This window comes from Manacus vitellinus, unplaced genomic scaffold (assembly GCF_001715985.3).
Source record: "Manacus vitellinus isolate BGI_N305 unplaced genomic scaffold, ASM171598v3 scaffold_4_pilon, whole genome shotgun sequence".
Lineage (NCBI taxonomy): Eukaryota > Metazoa > Chordata > Aves > Passeriformes > Pipridae > Manacus > Manacus vitellinus.
In genome coordinates, this window is record NW_021940604.1 from 22359794 (window position 1) to 22383625 (window position 23832).

At 39.9% G+C, this 23832-nt stretch overlaps 2 protein-coding genes across 5 annotated transcripts in view; both read left to right on the top strand.

The window, feature by feature from the left end:
- Positions 1-12234, top strand: part of AK9 (adenylate kinase 9) — a 58260-nt gene extending 46026 nt beyond the window's left edge. The window contains exons 24-33 of the mRNA XM_018078365.2: positions 1297-1510; positions 2255-2456; positions 3603-3749; positions 4984-5204; positions 6416-6612; positions 7131-7300; positions 8024-8122; positions 8204-8306; positions 8867-8981; positions 11915-12234. Of these exons, the coding sequence (XP_017933854.1) occupies positions 1297-1510; positions 2255-2456; positions 3603-3749; positions 4984-5204; positions 6416-6612; positions 7131-7300; positions 8024-8122; positions 8204-8306; positions 8867-8981; positions 11915-12117 (1671 nt within the window). The 3' untranslated portion in view covers positions 12118-12234. The remainder of the gene's footprint in view (positions 1-1296; positions 1511-2254; positions 2457-3602; positions 3750-4983; positions 5205-6415; positions 6613-7130; positions 7301-8023; positions 8123-8203; positions 8307-8866; positions 8982-11914) is intronic.
- Positions 12235-12822: 588 nt separating this feature from the next.
- On the top strand, positions 12823-23329 carry ZBTB24 (zinc finger and BTB domain containing 24). 4 transcript variants are annotated; one of them, XM_029962852.1, is made up of 7 exons: positions 12823-12858; positions 15672-16673; positions 17081-17248; positions 17413-17496; positions 18188-18271; positions 20359-20440; positions 21356-23329. In XM_029962852.1, the coding sequence occupies exons 2-7, from the start codon at positions 15698-15700 to the stop codon at positions 22164-22166; spliced, it is 2205 nt and encodes a 734-aa protein (XP_029818712.1). In that variant the 5' UTR covers positions 12823-12858; positions 15672-15697; the 3' UTR covers positions 22167-23329. The 4 variants fall into 4 exon arrangements, 3 of the variants coding, with proteins under 3 accessions (XP_029818712.1, XP_029818713.1, XP_029818714.1); XR_003916116.1 differs by lacking the exon at positions 21356-23329 and having other exon boundaries at positions 17418-17496; XM_029962853.1 differs by lacking the exons at positions 20359-20440; positions 21356-23329 and having other exon boundaries at positions 18109-18217.
- Positions 23330-23832: the final 503 nt, after the last annotated feature.

Here is a 23832-nt window from a genome sequence, read left to right on the forward strand (position 1 = left end):
ATGCGACTGATTAGATAAGCAGATAATAAAAATGATGAGCTGAGGGAGGAATGGAAGCAGACATGTAGTAGAACAGAGTCATGATATCTCATAAATTGAGGGCAAGAATCCTGAAATGACTTCATGCAGGAATAGGAACCTAAGAATATGAGAAGAGTCTGGCAAGGCAATGCCATACAGTAGAACAGTCCCATCTCTTTCTGTAATAACCAGATCAACTTCATGGATTCCTTCAAAGAATAGCAATTAATTTGTGAGGTATGATTTCCCTCTACAAGAAGCTGAGTCGGCTTTTCCCCATTATTTTATATGTATGCATGTAACTACTTTCCTTAATATATTTCAATTTGCTCAATACAGAGTCAGATTTACTGGACTATGTTTGCCAGGATCCACCGTGAAGGCCCTTTAAAAAAAGGGTAACTTTCTCCACCTTTATTTTTGTTGAAGGAAGGCCAGTGTTACACATTTCTCAGTAAAAATTTCTCTTCTGAGTCCCTTTAGAAATATAAGGTGAATGCCATCTGGTCTGGGCAATTTTTTCTACAGATGTCAACATTTAGTTTTAAAACATCTTTTATTGACACTTTAAGGCAGTTCCTCCAAGAAGGGCTGCAACAGGGACATGACTTAAGTTCTTCTACAGAAAACAGTGGTGCAACGAATTCAATTTAGTATTACTGCAGTGACCATTTCTGACAATGATCCATCAACACTACAGACTTTCTAGTGGGCTGTCTAATGTGTTTGAAAACATTTAATCAGTGGTGCATGTATTTTACCAAAAACTTTTTTGGCTTACTTGCTGTGGTTTTACACTTGACCATAATGTAACTACTGATATCCTTTCACGTTTTCTTCATTTGTACATGACTTCTGCTAATACAATATTCTCAGTGTATCTTCTACTGTCAGGCAGGTAAGCAAGTTTAATTCACTGAGGAATAAAATTATTTTCTTTATTCTCTGAAAATTAGAAAAGGTATTATGTTAATCCTCTCTGACCAGTATTTTGATGGACATAAAGTGTTACAGTACCACCTACTGGAAATAGTGAATATTCTTTCTGTCTTCATTGTTTATTTCATCTTTTTGTACAATAATTGCGTATGTATGGAATTTTCTCAGACTTGGACAAAATATTATGTCCATATGTATGAATTTCAGAATGCTTTGATGATTTGTTTCATATGATTGGTACTTCTCTACCTGCCTACAAAGCCACTTCTCTTGGATGGAGGGAGAAGAGGTTTTGTCAAACCTAATGAACTAATTCCCATTTTGTGTACACTACAGCTAAGCGAAGGAGATGTAATCAGGCCTCACCAAAGCCTTGGAAAAGAAGTCTTTCCTGTAATCCATCGACAATATATTTATTTCTTTTCAAGTAAAGAAAATAAAGAAACATTTATGACAAATCCCATCAAATATATTCGTCAGCCAAAACCTAAACCGGCTGCACCAGTTAAGATTGCAATTGTGGGACCTCCAAAATCTGGAAAGACTACAGGTATGGGCCAGTTACCTGTACAGCAAAATCTTATTTAATGAACTGAAGCTGTATCTGTCATTACTATTGAAAAATCATAAACCATTAATATTGTTGGTCTTCCTGCTATTCTTACTGGGCATAAATTCCTTTAGTTACATTCTCTAGTGTCTCCTTTGATAGTCAGATACTCCCCATTCCCCAGTCTGTTTCCAAATTTCTAAATTAAAAAAACCCAAGATTTCCATCTTTCTCTCCTCTCCTCCATGACTCTGTCAATCCACTTCTCTGCCTTTTACTGGAGGAGGAGAAAATTCATCTTGTACCATATGATTATATTTTAATGATTGTAAGAGGATGTTAGAAAAAGAAGAGACAGGTTCAAATTATATTTAGGAGGAAATTTTAACCCTATTTCCCATTTTCTGAATAAGTGATCTTACTGCTGGGCTGTTCTGTAAAAGGGGCAGCAGTGGAAGCATATTTTTTAAGACATTTTATAATAATATGGACTATTGCTCCTGAGGTTTGTGCTGACTTGAAGAGCGTAAGCGCACTGGGTGTGCTATGTGCACATGCACGGTCTGGGCCCTACAGGGGCCTTAGCAGGGTAAGGTACACACTTACCAAGATTATGCAGTGGAAATGACCAGGGAAATGAGCTGAGCAGTTAGCTTCTGAGACCAAGGACATACTTCAATAGGCTGCCAGGCTGTGATGTTGCTTACGTTAAAAGTGGTGAGTTGAAATCCAAATGTTTTGCAGTTGCCGAGAAGCTTGCCAGTGTGTATGGATTGCTGCGCCTGTGCATGGGAGATGCCATACGGCTGGTGATAGACAGCCAGCCAGAGAGTGACCTGGCACTTAAAATAAAGGAGAACCTTCACAAAGGACTGACTGTACCTGATGAACTGGCCATCCAGGCTCTAGATGTGGCTCTGCTAAACCCCATGTGTAGCATGGCCGGGTAAGAGTCTTGTCTGCATTTGGGGGGTTTCTTCAAGACATGCCAGTCCCTTCATAGGCATGGATTCCCATGTTATCACTGTAAAACAATTTCAATAAAACACATCGCTGGTTTCTGCATTAAGAAAATCATCTGAAAAAGGGGGTCCTTCACACTACTCTGGGAAATGAAACTGAAGCATAATTTTCTCAATTTTCAAGTAAGTATATTCCAGTCAATCCAGGTAATATGCTTTATGAAAGTTACCTTTTTTCAGTCAATAAGCCAATACTTTCTACTGTCCTTTGAGAACTACCATTTTGTCTCTCTTATACCAACTCCAGAACCAACTTGAACACATTGGATTCCCTTTGATCATGCAGACTGGTTCAGTATTCAAGTTTTTTTTCTGGTTTTGTTAACAACCAGTTATGAAGGAGGAATTGAAACCAGTGAGTTTTTCCACCTCATTCATATGTGATCCTGATTTCCTAGGCTCTTTCTCTGTAACTGAAACACCTTCAAAACTAGGCAGACTTAAAAAGCTTGACGATCATGATTTCATGACATTCACCTCTTCTCCCCAAAAAGAATTGCTACAGGGAAAGGCAATTCTGGAATAATCTCTGAAAACTATTTGAGCTTGAGATAGAATTCTTTCAACTTTTCTTTCATGTTAAATACTGGAATATTGTTTCAGTATATTTTGTTCCAGTATCGCCTAATATATGAAAAGCATTTCTTCTTCAATATGATTTTAAAAATTCTTCAAGTACAGTAGTAAATCATTTTACTTACCACTTTGAAAACTGCTCCTTCCAATCCATATGGAGATTTCTCTTAATTAAAATGATGTTTCTGAATTATTGATGTGTCAAAATTTTAAAATCCACCATTTTTTTAAGTCACAGCCCTCCACTTACCTGTTGCCCCTTGTGCATTTCCTTTTCCCTTTACTATTTTATATTCTATCTACTTGATTTTTTTAATCTGATTTTAAATTCTTAGGAGTGAAGATTGTGTCTATCAAGTCAGAGCAGTGATAACTTCATGTCATGGGTGTAGACTTTGCCTTTATGGAGAATGTAGTAGGAATATACATAGTCTTACTGACTGACTAGAAACTCACTTTTTAGGAAAACTTTTTCCGTTCCTGTTTGTATGCAGAGTTGTAATTGATGGATATCCTCTAACAAGAAAACAAGTAAACCTCTTGGAATCAGTGAAGATAATTCCAGTGAAAATCTTTGAATTAGAAATGGATACAAAGGAAGTGTTCAGAAGAGCACTGTTGGATAAGGAAAGCACAAAAAGGTAGTGATGCTCTCTGATAGAAATACTTTTTTCTACAGGATATGGTAATTTCTCTAATTATGTGCCTCAGTGCTGTACCCAGAGAGGCTGTATCTAAGTTGGAGCATTACTCAGCTGTCTCTGAACTCCACATATGAAAAGACAGGGGAACTAGTCCCTCTGTGTGCTAATGCTTTGACTTCCACAGACCAGAAACGGAGACGTCAGGTATCTGTGGCATTCTCTGGCCACATCCCTCGATTTGTGAGGGAGATCACAAATGTGCAATGCTGTTCACCCACTGCTGAGTTAAACTGCTTTAATGAGACTTATGCCAGAAATGTTACCAGTTCTCTCTGCTGCTGAAGTTTATGTTGCAATTTAATTCAATTATTGTAAGAGAAATTGATACTTCATCTAATAAGCTGTCTTTTAAGTCTTAATTATAGTTCTTTTTAAAATACAGAAATAATGCATAGTTTAGTAACATACAGAATTCATGAGTTACTCATCTAAACCTTTCAATTCAGCTCACTCCCCTTTGTTTTTCTGAGGAAGAGCTGTTTTTCTGTTTAAAGAGCTGCTGGTTGTTTTTGAGGAAGAACAGTAAGCAGAGAATGAAAAAGAACAGAACATTCACCTTAAAATTAAATTGTATAAGAACCTGGTTCTCATTAGATGAAGTGTTTCTAAGAAGTTCCAGATAGCTTGGAGCATTATTGCATATCTCTTTCATTTTGTCTCTTTCTTTTTATCAAGTAATCAGTACAATGCTAAATTGTTTACCAAGAGACTAAAGAGAATTTGCATTGCAAAAAAATTAAATTAATGATGACTTTTTGAAAGTATTTACTTTAAACTTCATTTTAACTTTAAACTAATTACATTTCATAGGCTTAAATACAAATCAAATGTGCAATATCAGGGTGCCATTTAATAGTATATCTGTGGTGTGTGTCAGTTAATATGTGCTGATACATTCCAAATCCTTTACAAAATAATTTTTGAGTTGTATTTGGGACATAAGTAGAAAAGGTTTTGTTCTTTGTTTCTGAACATGGCTATCTAATCATAAGTATGCTCCTTTTCACATGTACTTGGTAATATTCTTAATATGAAATTTGTACTTGTACAGTGTCAAGCAAGCAGAATTCTGTAAAAAGAACTTAAAGTGAACTCTAGAATTTACATTTGAAATTCAATGAAATTATCTAATCTTCAGATGTAAATGAGTGTTATTTTTCATTGTCTTCAGCTCTCCCTATCCTGAACATGACAGCTCACAGATTCTAGCCATTAAAAATTCCTGCTATAAACAGCACATTGATGCAATTAGGACTTACTATATGGAGGAGCGTCAGAACTGGTGTGTGATTGATGCTGTTCAGAGCAAGTGGAAGATCTGGAACAAAGTCACGCAGGAAATTCAAGTGGTTGTTAAACAAATACAGATATACCTGGAAAGAATAAGAGAAGGTAAAAGAAAAACAAACTTTCCCAGAGTAATATGGGCATTCCCATTACATTCCCATTGTAATATTGTAAAATGGGCATTTCGACTTTCTTTGGATGAAGCTAATTCTTGGGCACGTACATATCCTCAAATTCTTCAATCTCATCTGCAGAGATCTTGAAGAGATCTCTTGAAGAAAGTGAAGACAAAACCAACTACTGAAGTAGTCTGGGGCCATCCTCCAAACAACAGAGTAACAGAAATATGCTGGAAGAAGTCAGAGTCCATGGTAGATTCTGCAACACTGGGGGATAAACCACAAAGGCTGTCCCAGAGTATCCAAGGGGAACTATGACTTGCAACTTCACTTTAGTGTTAGTAGAGTAAGAGGATAAGAGAGGGAAGATGTTAATTAAAAGTTCAGAATTAAGCTTAAATATGCCATCTGAGTTAATTTCTGTGCTTTGGGAAGAAAACCACTTTAGTCTAAAATGACACAGTTCCCACTTGACTTTTTTGTATGTCAGCATTGGTCAGGATTAAATATGCCTTTTAAAACATGTCTGTACTATTGAACTAGAATTCCTCTGAAGGGCAAACAGGCTTCCTTATCTTATATCCACCTTTTGGTTTCAACTTTTACAGCTCTGTGGCTGCACCCTTCTTAAAAACCAGAGCCATAATCAAACATATTAAAATACTTTTAACTTTTTTCACGTCAAGCTTGAAAAGTACAATTTTTAAATAGTTTGGGTTTGAGATGACATTCAGGATTTTGAATATATTTCATGCAGATAGACTGTAGCATTTGCAAGACATGGATGAATAAAGGGGAGGCTTTCATCACACCTTGTACTCTTTTTCACTAATGCAATGAAATAAAATAATAGCTGAAATGTTCCTTAGTAACACAGAGGAGTAAAACAATAAATCATAAATAAAACCATCCCAGGGAAAGTAGACTAATAAGTTGAGCATGCACAATAGCCTACATCATTAATAATCATTATATTTCTTACCTGCTACAAAAATGTCATTAAAATTAATTGGTAAAATGAGTTGCAATTTCATTTTATTATCAATCTATTAAAAATTGCTATTTTAGTTCTCATTATTTCATATCACTTTCAAATTATGAATTACCTTCTAAACTGTAACATTTCTGATTAGAATTGTTTGATGTTTATATGTCTTTCATAAATAAAACATTATCATTAATTGCTTTTATTAACAGGCAAAGCTGCCAGCATTGCTGATTTATGTATCACTTACAAAGAGCTGCAGGAGCGGCTGGGGGAGTTTGGGCAATACTGTCCCGTCAGCCTTGCAGAGAAGGGTGAATTGGTCGACTGCTCTGTAACCTCCTCCTTGCAGTTTGCTGCGGAATTTGAAGGGCGCTATTACAAAATGGCTTCACGGGAAGAACTGGATGTAAGTGTCAAAAAGCACGTCAGGAGGGGATTATGGGAAGGGGGAACGTGGTTGTTTAGATTCTTTAATTCCATACAGAAATAAGTAATATGCAACCTGAATTAGACCGCTCTTCTTAGTATTCAAGCTTTTGTTCTGTATACTTCTGCTATCAAACATCTAGGCAGATAAAATGCAGCACAGAGTCCATTAAACCAAAGCTCCTCTTACAACTTGTCACAGATCAAACGTTAATTTTGAACCACTAATTTCCTCCTTTCTCCACCTGTTTTAGGGAGACTGGGTGTAGAGAGTGGCTAACGATAGCAATGGATATTGATGGATGGTGGGTGGATAGTGATGACTTCAACTGAGAGTGGGTTGGAAAAGAAATTACTTATCCAAGAGCAGCAGCAGTGCCAACACACTGTTGTGTTGTAGAAGAACTAAGTATCTAAACTGTGTGAGCCAGCCCTCTGTAGTTTGACTAACAGTCTTACAGTGCTTCTTTCATTATAAAAATGTTTCCTTTTCTGCAGAAATTCTTGATCACACCAGAGATTTATGTATCATCACTGGCACCTCACCCTCTCCCACCCCCCCATATGCTACCAAAGAAACTGACTGTGGAAGAAATTAAGGCCTCATTCCCTCTAAGGCCTGAAATGCAGGGATACTGTCCAGTCACTTACCTAGATGGAAAACAGAGGTAGGTCACTGGAGTTTTCATAATCTGAATTACAGACTATGTGTTCCATATTAACACATTAATGAGAAAACACTTTCAAAATACTTTTCAATAGTATTCAGGGTTTGGACAGGAAGCGATTGCAATTCTCTATATTGTGCCTGTGGCTTTGGAAATCAATATAAAATCATTTTTTAAAACTTATATGGCTACAGGTTCTACAAGGATCTGTATTGGCTTGCTCTCTTTCATGATGAAGATGGACAGAATTCTCTCTATCATAAGCCTTAAATGGTTCAAAGAAATCTCATAACATCCTAGTAGACGCAAAACAAGCTATTATGATTTTTGTAAGAGATCCATAAAGCTCCAGTATAAAGTCCCACTGATTTCCTCAGTGTGCAAGAATTTCTCATCAGAACAGAACCGTACTAGCCAATTCTATGCTATCCCTTCTTAATCTCCTGAACAACCATGATTGGCATTTTAAATGAAGTAGCTCTAAAGAAGCACTGTAAAAGTTCCTTAATAAGCAAATTTTGAGGCAGAGGCTTTCTCAGATTTTGAGCCTTGTAACTGTCAGTCGTCATGTAGTGGAAAGTTGGATGATCCAATTGCTACTTTTTTGGTGTTTCTATACTTGTTAATAATCAGAAGGCTTCCAATAGCTTGTGAATTTACACCGCACAAATTCTGTTTTACATTTCCTGGGAATGAATAGATGTTCTTGCTCTGTCTCTTCAGATATGAAGCCTTGGTGCCTGGCAATATTGAGTATGCAGCAAAATATCAAGATAAAGTATATATTTTTGAAAGTGAAGAAAAACTTCAGAAGTTTATGAGGTGAATATACCAATTGCATTTTAAGCTTCAATCATGTCACAGTTTATACATGTTAGAAGTGCTTACTTTTTATCTGGTTAGGTTACCAGAGAAGTACTGGAATCTGAAGCTTCCCCATAAACTCCCTCCAAAAAAGGAGCCAATTCTACTAACTGCACTTCCTTTGGCTGGATACCTTGAACAGGCCAGTTTTTGCTTTTCTATTTTAAAACATGATTTTGTGATGTATAGTATGTCCTACTCAGTTTACTTAATTTTTAAGGCAATATGAGTCTTATGTTTATCAATGGGATTATATTAAATTGAAAATTTAATATACTTACAATTGAGAGGAATTTTTAAAAGCTTTAAAATAATAGATATTTGTAGCTTTAAGGGAAAAAATACAAGTAAATCCATCAGAGGGGGATAATTAACTGCAGTATTAAATGATGGATCTTCTTACTTAGTTTTTTATGATATCATGTAAGATTACATTTTTGTTTGATTTTTAACACTAGAATAGACATAAGCTTATCTGGAATCATCTAAGGATAGTTTGTTACATTTTGACACAGGAATAAATAAAAAAATGATTCATGGTCACTGCCCTACCTATTTTATACTATTAGTTATCTTCTACTCTTTACCATCTTAGGGTGTCATCCTATATTGTTAGGTCTGCATGACAACAGGATAAGGCTTTGAATATATTTTTGTTCAAGATTTCTGTAATGGTCTTCTAAAACTGTTTTCTTCCTTTAGGGAGTAGCAACTTCTCTAATAAAAGCTCTGCATGAAGTAGGCAGCCTTAAGCCAAAATTTCCATTCCTAAGTGTAAAAGAAACTGCTCTGCTGTTTGTCTCCTTCCATTTAAAAGGTAGTGTATAAAATAATGTGCTATAAAAATAATTAAATATAAAAATTATATAAATAATCTGATACAACATTTATAGCTAATCAGTGTTGTTTTCTTATGTCCAACATGGAAAAACACTATTATATACTGATCTAAGTTTCTTGGAAATGTGCAAGGACCAGGGAGGAAAGTAAGGTTAACAGAATAGGTAGATAGGTAAGTGATCTCTCACAAATCACGAGACTTTAATAATGCTTTATCACCAACAACCTGATGGCCTTGAAAACATTTCTAACAGGAATTGTTGGAGTTTTTAAACAAGAAGTAAAATGATACATTTCAGGTGGTACTACATTTTAAACTAGTCATAGACAACCTGAATTGTCTTAAAAATTGGCTTATATTACTGTATCGAAAGGCTGCTGAAATACTATCTGAGGCATAGTTTAGGTGCCTGAATGCTTGCCTTTTTTCAATGGCATCATGTGGCCAAATAACACTTAGTAAGAAACCTTGCCTTGCAGAATCCCTGAAGACAACGCTATGATTTTTAAGTTTTTAGCAGAGAAATGAAATAGTATTTATCAGTCTGTTTATTTGTAAAATTATCTGGGAAGATCTCAATATTAATGTAATTCAGAGTAATGTGTTGATTATTTTTGACTTCTTAATTTAATCGATAGTCCAAATGACCTTACTTTTCCATAACAAAGATAAACAGTCCAAAATTAAAAATTAGGTGTTTCTACTCAGCCCACAAGGATAAAGTTAAACTTCTAACAGAGCTACCAGAGGTTAGGACTACTCCTGCACTGAGGAAAGTTGCTCTAGTTTTATCTTCCGTGTTCATAGTTGCTGTTTTTTAGAATTTTGGGGGGTTTTTAATCCAAGATACGAGTTACAGATAGTAATCTTTAATAGTTTACAATCAGCTTAAATGGTGCCAGTTTTCTCGATTTCAACATCCTTGTTTGCAGCTCTGCTGTAGCTTTGGTCTGGTTTCCAGTACTGCTGGAGATTTCTGGAGCAAGACTGACATTTCTTTCAACCCACCAGTTTTGTCTTACAGAAGTCAACCTGTTCAGTGGGTGTACTTTACCTCGTCTTTTGTATTTTACATTTTTGCTTATTCTTTTAGATAATACCAATCTTTATTATTTGTTAAAAGTTCTTCACATCCTGTGTTTCCTCATGCAGTTTCCAGAGTACTCCAGAATTTTCTTGAACTATCACAGATTTTTTTACTAGCATAGCTTTGTTAAGGAAAACCAGTCAAGAGGGTAGGCACATGGTAAATGTGCATAAATATACAGTTAAGATGCCAAACTGCATTTATCCTAGTAGTTTGTTCCATCCACAAAGGCTGTTTTCATCCTATTGTTAGAACAGCTTTGCTAACGCAACAATGCTGACTCTAGGAAATGCTTTGCTCAAATATTGCAACATTAAATCATTATTAGCACTGCATGATGAACCAGAAGGGTTATGCAAGCACACAAATCTCTTCTCCTCATGCAGTGCTGAACAGTTTGACCACAGGAATCCAGGAAAACAAGTTATCTTCTTCTAACACCAGGTAGAACTGCTTCCAGCTTTAAAATACAGCATTCCTGTACACTGACGAGTCGCCTGAACACGAAGAAGAACATCTTTACTGTGCAGGTGACTGTGCACTGAACAGGTTGCTCAGGGAGGCTGTGGAGTGTCCCTCACTGGAGATACTCAAGAACCTCCTGGATACAATCCTGTGCCATGTGCTCTAGGATGACCCTGCTTGAGCAGAGAGGTTGGACCAGAGGACTCATTGTGGTACCTCCTAGCCTGACCCATTCTGTGATTGTTCCAAATATTGCATTGTTTATTATTGTGCATCTCTTCAGAGTAGTCGTGCCATCCTTGATCAAAATTTGATCAAAGTGCTTCACGTTGTGGTCCCCTGGAAATTTATTTCATCCTATTTCTGTCTAAAGTAAGACTTTCTTATCTTTAACTTATGTCACTCTCTAATCTCACATTTAAATAGGGGACAAGAAACAGTGGTTTAGTTGCTCCTTCAGCTTTTCTCACAACAACACTGGATTGCTTTCAGTATCTGAGAAGGTACAGGTGATCAACCATAAATGCAGAGAGATTTACTTCTGAGAAAAGTGTTAAACCATACATCACTAGAGTGATGGAGTGCCCTTCAAGCTTGACTCCTGGAAGAGCTCTACATGCAGCTATGCTTGAAAAATCTCTCAGAAGCTGTTAAATGCAGCTGTCTGCAATTTAAAGCTAGTGGGCTGAAGTGTCTCATAGCATAGTTCTTCATGCTGTCCAGTTTTTATAATGAGATATGAAGTAGTGTCCACAGGAAAAAATTGGTTATGATTTGGCTGTCACTTCTTCCCCTTTGCTGCAGGGTAACAATTAAAATAATAGTGTACTCTGAAGATTGGCACTCAATACTAATGTAAAATAGGGCTTAGGGCAGAGAGAAACCCTTCCTCCTCTACACTGTTGATCAGCTCTTCACTTTTTATGGGCAAAGCATTTAGGTCACAGAACAGCTGTGCCAAGGACACAGTAGCCTGGTGCCAGCCACACCAGGCCTGGGCTATCCCCAGGCTGGTCCACTTCAGGGTATCTGCTGCGCTACCCAAATTTGTCATTGCCTGGAGTCTCACCAGTACCTCATGCCCTGAGGAATGGGAAGTTGACAGCAGCTGAGCATGTTTGTTGTGTCTTTGTTTACAAAAGCCTGATCTTTCCAAGTGTCCTTACCCTTTGGAGTCAGGAACTTTCTGAAACACCAGTCTTGATCTTTTGGTTTGGCACCAATGGGCACAGCCCACAGAAGGTTTATCTGTACCACAGGTAACATCATCGGGGTAGACTTGGTCCCTTTGAAAATTCTGTAATGTAATTGCACAAAGTTGACAGGGGACACTAACATGCTGTTTAACTTCTTGCAGCATACAACCCCCGGAGCTCAGAGCCAGTGCGACAAATGTACAAGAGGAAGCTGGAGCAGTTCTTGAAGCACTGCCAGCTCATACCCTACCTGGGGACTGCCATGGCAGGCCCATACCAGGAGCCAAGAGATCGGCCCCTTGGCCTTGATGACAAGGTGCAGACTTTCTTTTCCCTGAAAGACACGCGTCCCAGTTTTGTGTAGTGTGGGCTGTTCTCCCCCTCCAATTTCCATGGATTAACGTCTGGAGCGTTGCCATGAGCCACCAGCATGGCTGCAACATGACCCATGAACGTCACACCTTCTCAGACCAGTTTCTTAATCACAAAATCTTAGAAATAAAATCTTTTGTCTGAAGTTGAAAGATATTCAGCTATTAGAGAGCGTCCAAAGGAGGGCTGAAAAGATGGTGAAGGGCCTTGAGGGGAAGCCATATGGAGAGTGGCTGAGGTTGCTTAGCTTTCTCAGCCTGGAGGAGACTGAGGGGAGACATCGCTGTCTACAGCTTCCTCACGAGGGAAAGTGGAGAGGTAGACAATGATCTCTCTGGTGACCAGTGACACAACCAGTGACAGGAGAGGTTTAGATTAGATATTAGGAAAAAGTTCTTCACCCATAGGGTGGTTGGGCACTGGAACAGGCCCCCCGGGGAAGTGACCGCAGCACCAAGGCTGACAGAGTTCAAGAAGCCTTTGGACAACGCTCTCAGGCACATGGTGTGATCCCTGCAGCTGTCCTGCTCAGGGCCGGGAGCTGGAAGCCAACGACCCCCGCGTATCCAGCTCAGGCCGTTCTGTGACTCTGCGACTCCAAGTCCCGCCTCGTGTATCGCTCCTCGCGGCAGCGCACGCGCGGCGCCAGCCCCGGCCCGGCCCCGCCCTGTTGCTAGCATGTTATAACGTGGCCGGAAGTGGCGGCGGAGGCGGCGGGGCTGGCGGCGGAGCCGGGAGTTGCGGGGCGGGCAGCCGGGTGAGTGCCGGGCGGGCCGCGCGGCTGCGGCGCTGGGGGAGCGCGGCCGCGCGCTCTGCGGGGGCAAGCGGCCGGCCTCCTTCTCCGGCGCGCGGCGCAGAGGGACGAGCGGCCTCGCCGGGGGCGGCCGAACGGCTGCGAGCGAGTCAGCGGATCCCCCCCCCCCCCCCCCGCGAGTCTGCGGGGCTCACACACGTTATTCCTGAAGTCGATACGGCGCTGGGAAGGCGGCCGCTTGCGGTGCCGCCAGTGCCCTCCCGGCCCCGCTCCCGCCGAGGCTGTTCGGGCTGTTCCCGCGCGGTGTCCTTGGCCGTGCCGGTGTTGGGACCCATCCCTGGGCCGTGCGCTGCGCCCCGGGGTCACTCCCGGGCGCTCCTGAGCCCTTCCACGGCTGGAGCGGAGCCTCCCGCTTGTGCGCAGCCTCACTCTAAAATTGTTAGGGCTTTTTAGGAAAGGCAGACGGGTGTGTTGGATTTTGCGGTCAAAATACTAATGGTGTCACCTCCTGATTAAAGGCCAAAGTCTTTGATGTGATCGAAAGCCACAAAACACCCACTGTCCCGTCTAAGACGTGTGGGTGTCAGGGGATGCCTGCAGGCAGGGTTGGCAGCAGCTCTTCGGGAGTTCTTGGAATGCACGGGAAGGCAGAGTTGGATCACACCTGCAGCTGTGCCTTCAGGTGTCCCAGCAACAAACATCAGGCTCACATCCTCCAGAAATTAAAGCTCCCAGATAAAACAATTTGACTCCACCATGAACTGTTTGGTAGATGATTTGGGCTAAAGAATCACTTTTTCACCACCGCAGCAGCATTTAGGTATCATCTGTAGGTAGTGTTATGTTGATACATGCAGTATTTGTTCAGGTGCTTGAAACTACTGCATTCACTAATTACAAATATGCAAATTTTTTTGTGTTTGATATGACACTTGTATAAATTAAGATGGCAGGTACCTAATCTGTTTTATCTTTGGCTCAGCTGAGCCTTGTAAATTGGGCATTTTGGGCACATCTCTTCCATAATAATATTTTGTGGACTTTTCAGAAATTTTTAGATTTTTTTTTTGTTTGTTATTAATTTTTCAAATTTACAATTCTTAGCAAGTCAAATTGATGGTTAATAATTACCATAATCAACCCTATTTTAGACAGAGTGCTTTAAAGTGGTGTTGTTTTTCTGCTTTTATTGCCTGCCTCCATAGGCTGAAGCTTAGTAGGTAGAGTGTTATGAAAAAGAAACTTTTAGAATTATATAAGTGGGTAAAAGAAGTCATGAAGTTCTGCCATACTGATACCAGTGAAGTTTTATCATCAATTACAGGATTTCATAGCCTTATCCCTGAATAATCTGCAATGACGAAACTGCAGTTGACCTTTTTTGTTCCCAGTGCGGTGGGTTGACACTGGGTGGATGCCAGGTGCCCACCAAAGCCCACTCCATCACTCCCATCCTGAGCTGGACCAGGGACAGAGAATATAATAAAAAGCTCATGGGTCAAGACAAGGACAGGGAGAGATGAGTCAGCAATTACCGTCACAGGCAAAACACACTTGACTTGGGGAAATCAGTTTATTGAATCAATGAAATCAGAGCAGCATAATGAAAAATAAAACCAAATCTTAAAACAGGTGGTCACCCCACTCCTCCCTTCTTTCCAGGCTTAGCTTTACTCATACTTTTCTCTGCCTTATCCCCCTTCAGTGGTGCAAGGGGATGGGAAATGGGGGCTATGGTCAGTTCATCATGCATTGTCTCTGCCACTGCTTCCACTGCAGTGAGAGGACTCCTCACATGCTTGCTCTGCTCCAGCATGGGGTCCTTCCCACAGGCTACAGTTCTTCACAAACTGCTCCAGTGTGGGTCCCTTCCAGGGATGCAGTCCTTCAGGAACAGGCTGCTCCAGTGTGGGCCCCCCACACGGTCTTTCCAGAAAAGTCTTGCCAGAAAATTTGTTCCAGTGTGGGCTTCTCTGAAGGACTACAAGTCCTGCCAGGAGCCTGCTCCAGCAGGGCTTCCCAAATGGTCCCAGCCTGCTTTGGTCATCCACCTGCTCTGGTATGGGGTTTTCCATGGGCTGCAGTGGGACAGTCTGCTTCACCATGGTCTGCACCATGAGCTGCAGGGGAACCTCTGCTCCAGCGCCTGGAACACCTCCTCTCTCCCTCCTTCACTGACCTTGGTGTCTGCAGGGCTGTTTCTCACTCCTCTCTCTAGCTCAGTTGTGGAGGTATTTTTCACCCTTCTTAAATCTTTTATCCCAGAGGCGTTACCACTGTTTCTGATGAGCTCAGCCTTGGCCAGCAGCTGGTCCGTCCTGGATCCAAATGGTGGTGTCTCTGTAGGACATGGAGGAAGCTTCTAACAGCTCCTAACTGAAGCCACCCCTGTAGCTGCCTCACTAACAAAATTTTGCCATGCAAACCCAGTACTCTACTAAGGAGCCATGAACAAACAATTCTTTTTGTCCGATTATTTTAGTTAGGAAAGGAGATTTCAGAACGGGTTGCAATTTTTTTAGATAATACAGAGTTCTCAGTACATCAGAGATAAACAAATGATAGGCAGTGATTCAGATCAAAGAAACTATCTGTAGCCATTCCATGGGATTTAAAAGCACTTTTTGAAGAAAATCTGTGTCAGCAATAGTGTTTCTTTTTCAAAAGTTCAGAGGATTCAGAATTGCTTCAGAAACTCTTGAACTCTGTTACTGGTAAAGCAGATAATATTTGGTGTCTTATAATGCAGATTGCTAAAATAATTATTTATTAAAATTATTCTGTTTTTGTAGGCACCTCCTTTATATTCGTAATTAAAATGGCAAAAGCAACTCCTGATGGTTCTGAGAAACTGGTCATCATCCACTCCAAAGCTCACAAAGATACTATTCTAGCTAATTTTGAAGAACAGAGGAAAAAGGGTTTTCTTTGCGACATTACTTTGATAGTGGAGAATGTGCAGTTCAGAGCCCATAAAGCCTTGCTGGCTGCCAGCAGTGAATACTTCTCAATGATGTTTGTAAATGAGGGTGAAATAGGACAGTCAGTTTACATGTTGGAGGGAATGGTTGCAGACATCTTTGGAGTTCTGCTAGAATTTATCTACACTGGTTGCCTCTGTGCCAGTGAGAAAAGCACAGAACAAATCCTGGCTACTGCACAGCTGCTGAAGGTGACTGACTTGGTATGGGTCTGTACAGACTACCTGGCCAGCTGTAGCCCAGGTAATGTGTTGCCAGCTCCAGCAAACAGTGGAGCCTCTGTAGCTGTTGTTGCAAGTGACAACAAAAATGAAGATCCACCAAAGCGAAAACGAGGGCGACCGAGGAAAATCAAGGTTGTCCAAGAAGAAGAAGAATCAGGAGCAAATTCTGCCGAAGATGTGCAGCTGAGAGAGAACAACTCCATGCAAAATAAGCAGAATTTTGTGAAAAAGGACACTGCAGCAGAAGAAGCAGTCACCAGTGAACAGGCTCCAGTGAGGAAAGATGGAGAAGAAACTGAACCTGCTCGTGGCTCAGAGGCTGCTGTTGATCTGTCAGCTGAGAAAGATGAAAACTATGATCCCAAATCTGAAGGAATACAGAGTACTCAGAGCCGTTACAGCAAACGTAGAATAAGGAGATCAATCAAACTAAAGGATTATAAACTTCTTGGGGATGAGGATGAAAAAGGACTGGCAAAGAGAACCGATGGAAAAAGAAGACGTGTGGGTTCTGAAGCTCGCTGTAAAGACTGTGGCAAAGTATTTAAGTATAATCACTTCTTAGCTATTCACCAACGAAGTCATACAGGTAGGCATTAAAAGACTGCTGGTTTTGGATTAGGGTTTAGTGATGGTGCTAATTGCGAGCAAGTAGTTGAAATGTTGGCTGTTTTCTAGAGCAAGAGCTATCCAAAATAACTGATCCAAATTCTGGTGTGTCTCCTGTGTTCGCTGTTTTATTCTTGCCAGCAGATCTCAGGGTCTTTATGTCTCATCTTGACTGCAGTTTAGTTAATAATTTTGCTGTTTAAAGACTGAATTATATGGCAATAGTTAAAGAATTATTGTTATGTGAAGCTTGTCTCAATTCTTCTCACCACTACTCAGGAGTAATTGTTTTGTAGCTACTACATTGCAATGCATCCTACTGTCAGCTTAGAATATCGAGTGAGAAATAATGCATCTATACCAAAAAATGTCATCTTTTGCTTTCAGGAGAGCGCCCTTTTAAGTGCAGTGAGTGTGGCAAAGGCTTTTCCCAGAAGCATTCTCTTCAGGTCCATGAGCGGATGCACACTGGGGAACGGCCATACACATGCACTGTCTGCAGTAAGGCTCTGACAACAAAGCATTCTCTTCTGGAGCATATGAGCCTACATACAGGTAAATAGTTCAAGGCAAATGTAGCCTCTCTGCTCCAAGAATTTGCCTTTCTGAAAATAAAGGTATTTCTGCTCTGTCTCGTGTGTGCTGGCTTATGTATTTATTTATTTTCTTACTCTTGCTTTGGACGTGGCTTACTTTTTAATAAGTGATTTTTTTTGCAGGGCAGAAGGCTTTCACGTGCGATCAGTGTGGGAAATACTTCAGCCAAAAGAGACAGCTCAAGAGCCACTATCGAGTACACACAGGTATAACAAATTTGGGTTGAGGAGCTGGCTTACAGTCCATGCTGATTTGTCTTCCCAAAGATTGACTAAGGCTGAAAGTTTTTCCTCAGTGATGTATTAAGTGCCTGATGTGTCACATCTTGATATAACAGTGGATAGAGTGAAAAAAGATAAAACGGTGTGTAGTAAATGGAATGTGTAAAAAAAGTATTTCATTGAGAAGGGCTCTTACAACGATTAAAAATTAGTAGTGCTGTATTTGACATACAGCTGTATTATTTTAGCCCTCCTGTCCATGTTACATCAAAGCTAGGAATTGTATAAATAATTGTGTCTGCTACCTGGTGTGCAAATTGCCTTGGACTAGTAATGGCAAACAAGCTTTAGGAAGTGTCGTACTCACTTCTGGAGCAGGTTGGAGATTAAGTTACACACACAGGAAGTGGTGGAGAAAATCAGAATTTACAAAGCTTCAAGAGAAGATGTGTTTGGGCAGGAGCAGGTGTCAGTCCTCTCTTTTCCTATGGTAATATTTAATAGAGGAACAGGAGTGTGACAGTTAAGATAGGGAGGAGGCAGTGAAAAAACCCTTTTGTTTTATCTTTATATTATATCAAAGTGGTTATTTTACAGGAAAGTGCTTTAACAAAGATCACTGAAGAGATAGAGGGGATGACTTATGCACTGACACTTTTTTTATTATTGCGACAAGGCCGTTCGCTGCCGGAATGTAACCAGTGTCGTCGCAAATTCATGGACGCAGCTCAGTTAAAGAAACATCTAAGAACACATACAGGTAACGTTGTTCCTTGTCTTTTGTGGGTTTTGTGGTTTGTTTTTTCTTGAAGTTACATAGACAAAACAATATTAGGCAAATGACAGTTGTCTCTGTGGAACTTCTGCTCTACTTGTACATAATGAAGCCTGTATTGCTAATGAAGAGATTTGACGTCAAGAATGCAGGAGCACAAAAAAGCTTGGTTTACAGCAGCAGAAGCAGTGCCTATTACAGGAAGAGGAGTTATCCCCCATTTTTACACAGCCTGCTGCGGAAAATGCCAGTTAGCTCTCCTGTGATAAAATCCTAGACCAGGAATTCAGTTTGTCAGGAGAGCTGCATCCAGCATCTATGGGGCTTTCATTGAGCTAATTAGTAACAGAAAGTGTATGTCCTAAATGAGTTGGGCACCTCTGTCTGTGAGGGATGGGTGCTTATGGAAAGGGCTGTGTCCAGAAAAATAATTATTTCCATTTACCTTTTTATTGCACTGTAATTAACCAGATATTGAGAGGAGGTGGGCTGGGAGGGAGTATGTCAGAGGGTGTTTTAAAAGTTTTAGAGGGCAAGGTGGTAGTGAATGACTGGAGAACAAATAAAAATGTTGATCTACCCTCTTGTAATAACAAGGCGTAAACTTCTTAAAATAGTTTTCTTTGAAGAGTAAGTCCATAAGGTGATGTGTGAATAATTTTGTCTTTTAGAATAACTGTAAACAGTGGCAATTGTTTCCTCACGAAATAAAATTATTCTTTCACATGTTGTCTGCAGTTGTAATACATAACTCAGTCTCGAGCATACTATTGACACACGCACCAGGTTTGAAGCTGAAGGTGTTAAAGCTCTCTAAATGTAGCGGGAAGTGAATTTGGTGTGGGAAATGAGAAGAGGAAGCATACTCGAAAAGGAAATTGCAAAAATAGATGAAGCTGAATTCTAGCAGAAACTGGCTTGCAATATATTTTGCTTCCAGAAAAGATACCAGTATTAATTATGCAGAAATAATAATTGATCTGTCCCATCTCAGAAGCAAAAAGTAAAATTCCAAAGCATTTTGGAGACAGGTATTAAAATCGATATGACTGTTCTGCTTTGGCAGCAGTTTGGTAACACTGTCATAATAATACAGTCTCCCTGGGAAATTACTCCTGTTTTCAGTAATAGGTTGGGACTAGATGATTAGAGGTCCCTTCTGACAAATGTTTCTTGTTATCTCATCCTTTATCCCTGCCCTCCAAAGCAATATGAAGGCAGGTAAGCATTGCAGTTCTATGCTACATATGAAGCTTCCTTGGAAACTGGCTGCTGTCAAATCCCTGGGTTTAGTGTGCTTTGATGGTGTGAATTAACGCAGTGGTGATCTGGATTCTCATGTCTGGTGTCTTAAAGAACCTCAACACAATCCCGGGGATTTGTTATGGTGTGAATTAGGATTTGCTTTGGTTGGGTAGTATCTGTTTCTTATGAACCTTCTTATAAGTTAATTTGGTCTTTCTGCTTCTACTCAGTTAGACACAAAAATTCCAAATGTAGTAAAAAAAACCCCAAACAAATAAACAAACAAAAAAACCCCAAACAAACTCACAGTTTATTCAACCCATGATAATTTAATTTTTTTTCAACTGGTGTTCCCAGAATATCATAGGCCCAGTGTGATGGAGCCTTAGAGAAAGCCAGCCAACTTGTTAAGATAATGGATTCACTTTCCAGCTGTGGAAATTCAGGTTTACTTATCTGTGTGGTGCTGCACGTGATCCTAGCATTAATGCCTACTGGTTCAGGGCCATCCTTTTTCAAAACATTTTTGTTCTATGTGGAACACCTGCTTCTGTGTCATAGGTACAGCTTTTGGTTGCACTGAGGGCTTGGATCACCTAATTCTTTATCTTCAAAGGGGAGAAGTGCCAGAGGTGTACGTTTAAAATACTATACCCTCATTTTGAGTAAATGAATTAATTCAGCTTTGGATATCTATCCTGACCCATGTCAGAATGTGAGGAACTGACAGTGCTCACTTGATGCTGTGTATGGTAAAATATAAAATGTTTTTAATATATTGATGAGAAGTGCTATATTAAAAGTGATGTCACATTTCTTTTCGATAGGTGAGAAGCCCTTCACTTGTGAGATTTGTGGCAAATCATTTACAGCTAAAAGTTCACTTCAGACTCACATTAGAATTCACAGGTAGAGTATGTCTAATTTTCATTACATTCTTTAAAAATGTAACTTCTAATCTGATAACCTGTGTGTAGTGCTTGTTCAGGTATAGAATGGTCAGGACTTTATTGCATTTTGGGTGGATGGGTAAAGACTAAAATTTTTTCTTAATCTATATAAGGAAATAAGTGGTAATGAAAAGTATTGAACTGCTAAATACTCGTGTGGCAAGACATTGTAAGAGTCTCCTTTGGTGTTTTGTGTCTGTTCAATGACAAGGTACTTACTGCTACATAATTTATGTGAAAATTTTACTGTGAATTTTTGTGTGACAGCAGAACAGTAGGCATGGTGTAACAAGGTTATTGGAGCATTGTCCTGTTACTCTGTAATCTGTCATGTCTCATTAATACCATTAGTTGTCTTTTACCCTTGTCAGTGTGATGCATTGCATAAAGGCATGTTAGATTTCAAATCTCTGGGGAACTGTTGTATAAAAAAACATTTCCAGTAAAATTTCTTGCTGCCTGAGTCCCTTTGACTCAGGCAGCGAGTTAGGATTTGGACACGACACTTTGTTTTAAAGCCCACCCTGTTAGTAAATGTTCTTAAAATAGTCAGTGCTTAGAGTTGTGCAGAGTAAGCTGTTGCATTCTTGGCAAGGTCTAGCAGCACGAAGCTTGTACCTCTGGGGTTATGACGTGAGGGCAGGTACCTCTGAGCTCTTGAGTATATACTAATCGAAGAGTTGTACAGTTTGTGAAGTCAAGTAGAAATAATCAGGAAGCCAAATGGAGAACATTTTTAATGTCACTATTCTTAAGAGCTTATGATTTTAGCAAAACTTAAAAGGTAATCTTTTAAGTATTTAATTATAGAACAAGTTGCAGAAAGCAGCACTAAGTGAATATTTTAATGAGATCAGACTGTCTTCTTTTGCAGAGGAGAAAAGCCATATTCTTGTGGTATATGCGGAAAATCCTTCTCTGATTCCAGTGCTAAGAGAAGACACTGTATCTTACACACAGGCAAGAAGCCTTTCTCCTGTCCAGAATGTAGTTTGCAGTTTGCTCGTCTGGACAACCTGAAGTCTCATTTGAAAATTCATAGCAAGGAAAAGCAGTTTCAGGAAGCCAGTGCTGCCCGGAGCACCAACACTCACCCAGAAGTGAGAAACATACTCCAGCTGCAGCAGTACCAACTTGCCACCTCTGGAGGGCAGGAAATTCAACTGCTGGTTACAGATGCAGTGCACAACATCAACTTCATGCCTAGCCATAATCAAGGCATTAGTATCGTGACTGCAGAAGATGCCCCAAACATGACAACAGAGCAGGCTGCAAACCTCACGCTGCTTGCGCAGCCACCACAGCAGCTGCAAAACTTGTTGCTTTCAGCTCAGCAGGAGCAAGCAGAACAAATCCAAAGTATCAATATGATTGCAAACCAAATAGAGGCTGCCCAACCTGAACAAATGCATGTAATCACTCTTTCCAAGGAAGCACTAGAACATCTCCATGCTCATCAAGGACAAAATGAACAAATCCACTTAGCAGGATCTTCACATCCAGCTCAACGTGTGCAGCTGGCTCAGGAATCAAGTCAACAACCTCACTCTAGCCACGATACAGTTTCTTCCCATCAAATCAGTGAAGAACAGAATCAAAGTGTACATGTTTCTGAATCCCATCAGCAGTCTCTGTCAGTAAATGAGTCATCTTGTGAGCATCCTATCCAAGGACAGGCTTTCTGAAACGCTTGTTTGCCATCAGACAGCTAAGCCATAGCATACTTCTCATCCAGGCAGGGATTACATGTATCATTCTTATTTTTCTGCAGTGTAATCTCTCTGAGGATGCATTTCTTGGTGATTTTAGATGGGTGACTCAGTTTTCTTAGCCTTATTTATTTTAGATTTTTTCATTTTTCCACATTGGTATTTCTTTACCACTTAGTCCATACCTCACAAATGTGAGGTTTTGTGCCTGATACCCATCCATGCCTACTGAGGAGATATTTGGCTCCTTATTTCCATTTCTCTGTGACTCTCTAGAGAAGTGCACCTTGCTGGTAGAAGAAGAGTGTTTAAGACGTCTGTGGGTCAGAAAGTACCACTGACAAAGTCGACATTACCTGAGCTGCTGTTAAGCTTAAGATAACCGGTACTTTTTGCAAAGCTAACACCATATGTCTTATGTTTAATGAGCTTTCTCTTTGCAGGTTAGTGTATAATTTTCTGTGTGATCATTCCCTGAAGTGCATTATGATTTACTGGCTACCAAATTAATTTGGTTTGGGTTGAAACTGTTGCAGCCTTTAACTGGCCCTGGCTTTTCCCTTCTGTTCACTGTATGCTGTACAAGTTTTGCTCCTCAGAAATGCTTAAGCCATTGCATTTGAACAGTGGCAGTGTGTTGTGGTGGTTACACTGGAGAATTGAAAAGCCCTAATTCTGCTCTATTAGTTCTACCACCCACTCTCTGTGTGACTGTGGGCAAAGTAGTTGACCTCTGTGCCTTATTTCATCATCTAGTAAGTGGGGATAGTGTTCACACACTCTGCCAAGCACTTTGAAGAGCTCTTGATGTTGAAGGCACTGTCTATAGAAGTGCAAAATTCTCTTCCTGACAGGATTTTGTCTAAGCTTAGGAGCCAGTGTGTATTTTAAAGTGTTATTTTTTGTACTTTTGAGAGAAGAATGTAATCGTACTTTATATGTTAAGACTGGTAATTGTTTATGTGAGGACTTAAACAATGAAGAGCATCACTTAAGAACTTAATGAGCTACATAAATGGGGCACATCACTTAAATTTGTACAGCTATTTTGTTGACTAAATTAAATGTGTACAGATGGTTTTCAATGACTGGCTGCTAACAAAAAAGATTTGACATCTTAATAAAATGCCTTGCCAAAATACATGCTTTGTGTTTCCAAGTTTGGCTACTGGTAACATCTCACATAGTGGACTGGTGTGTTAAAATCCAGATAAAATGCCGCTGTTACTTAAAACAACATGCTCAACAAATGAAAAATCTAAAAATTAAGATGAATATAAAAGCAAAATTATCCAAATTGTGGATAATATTCCTCGTTCCAAGTCCAAACTACTTGGCCAGCTCCTGACTGCATGCTGCAGAACTTTGGGTATCTTCATTTTTTCAAAGTACTAGATCACTTTTATGATAAAGGGTAGTCAGTGAGAACAAATAAATAAATAAATAAATAAAACCATCCCAAAACAGAACTCTATTTCCTCTCAGAATGGAGAAATAAAATTTGTATACTTCCTGCTACCAAAGCAAACCAGCATATTCTGCAGTCCTACTTGAGAAGCTTGAAGTCTTGATGCTGTAAGAACACATTACTAAATACATTAAAGCCTTTATAACATCTATGAAAATCTCACTGATTAATTGT

What these genes read in the sequence shown, in the direction of transcription:
- ZBTB24 (XM_029962852.1), top strand. Translation starts at nt 15,698, where the DNA reads ATGGCAAAAGCAACTCCTGATGGTTCTGAGAAACTGGTCATCATCCAC. An exon ending in CCACTATCGAGTACACACAG is followed by an intron (nt 17,497 to 18,187) that starts GTATAACAAATT and finishes TATTGCGACAAG; the next exon opens with GCCGTTCGCTGCCGGAATGT. An exon ending in ACATCTAAGAACACATACAG is followed by an intron (nt 18,272 to 20,358) that starts GTAACGTTGTTC and finishes TCTTTTCGATAG; the next exon opens with GTGAGAAGCCCTTCACTTGT.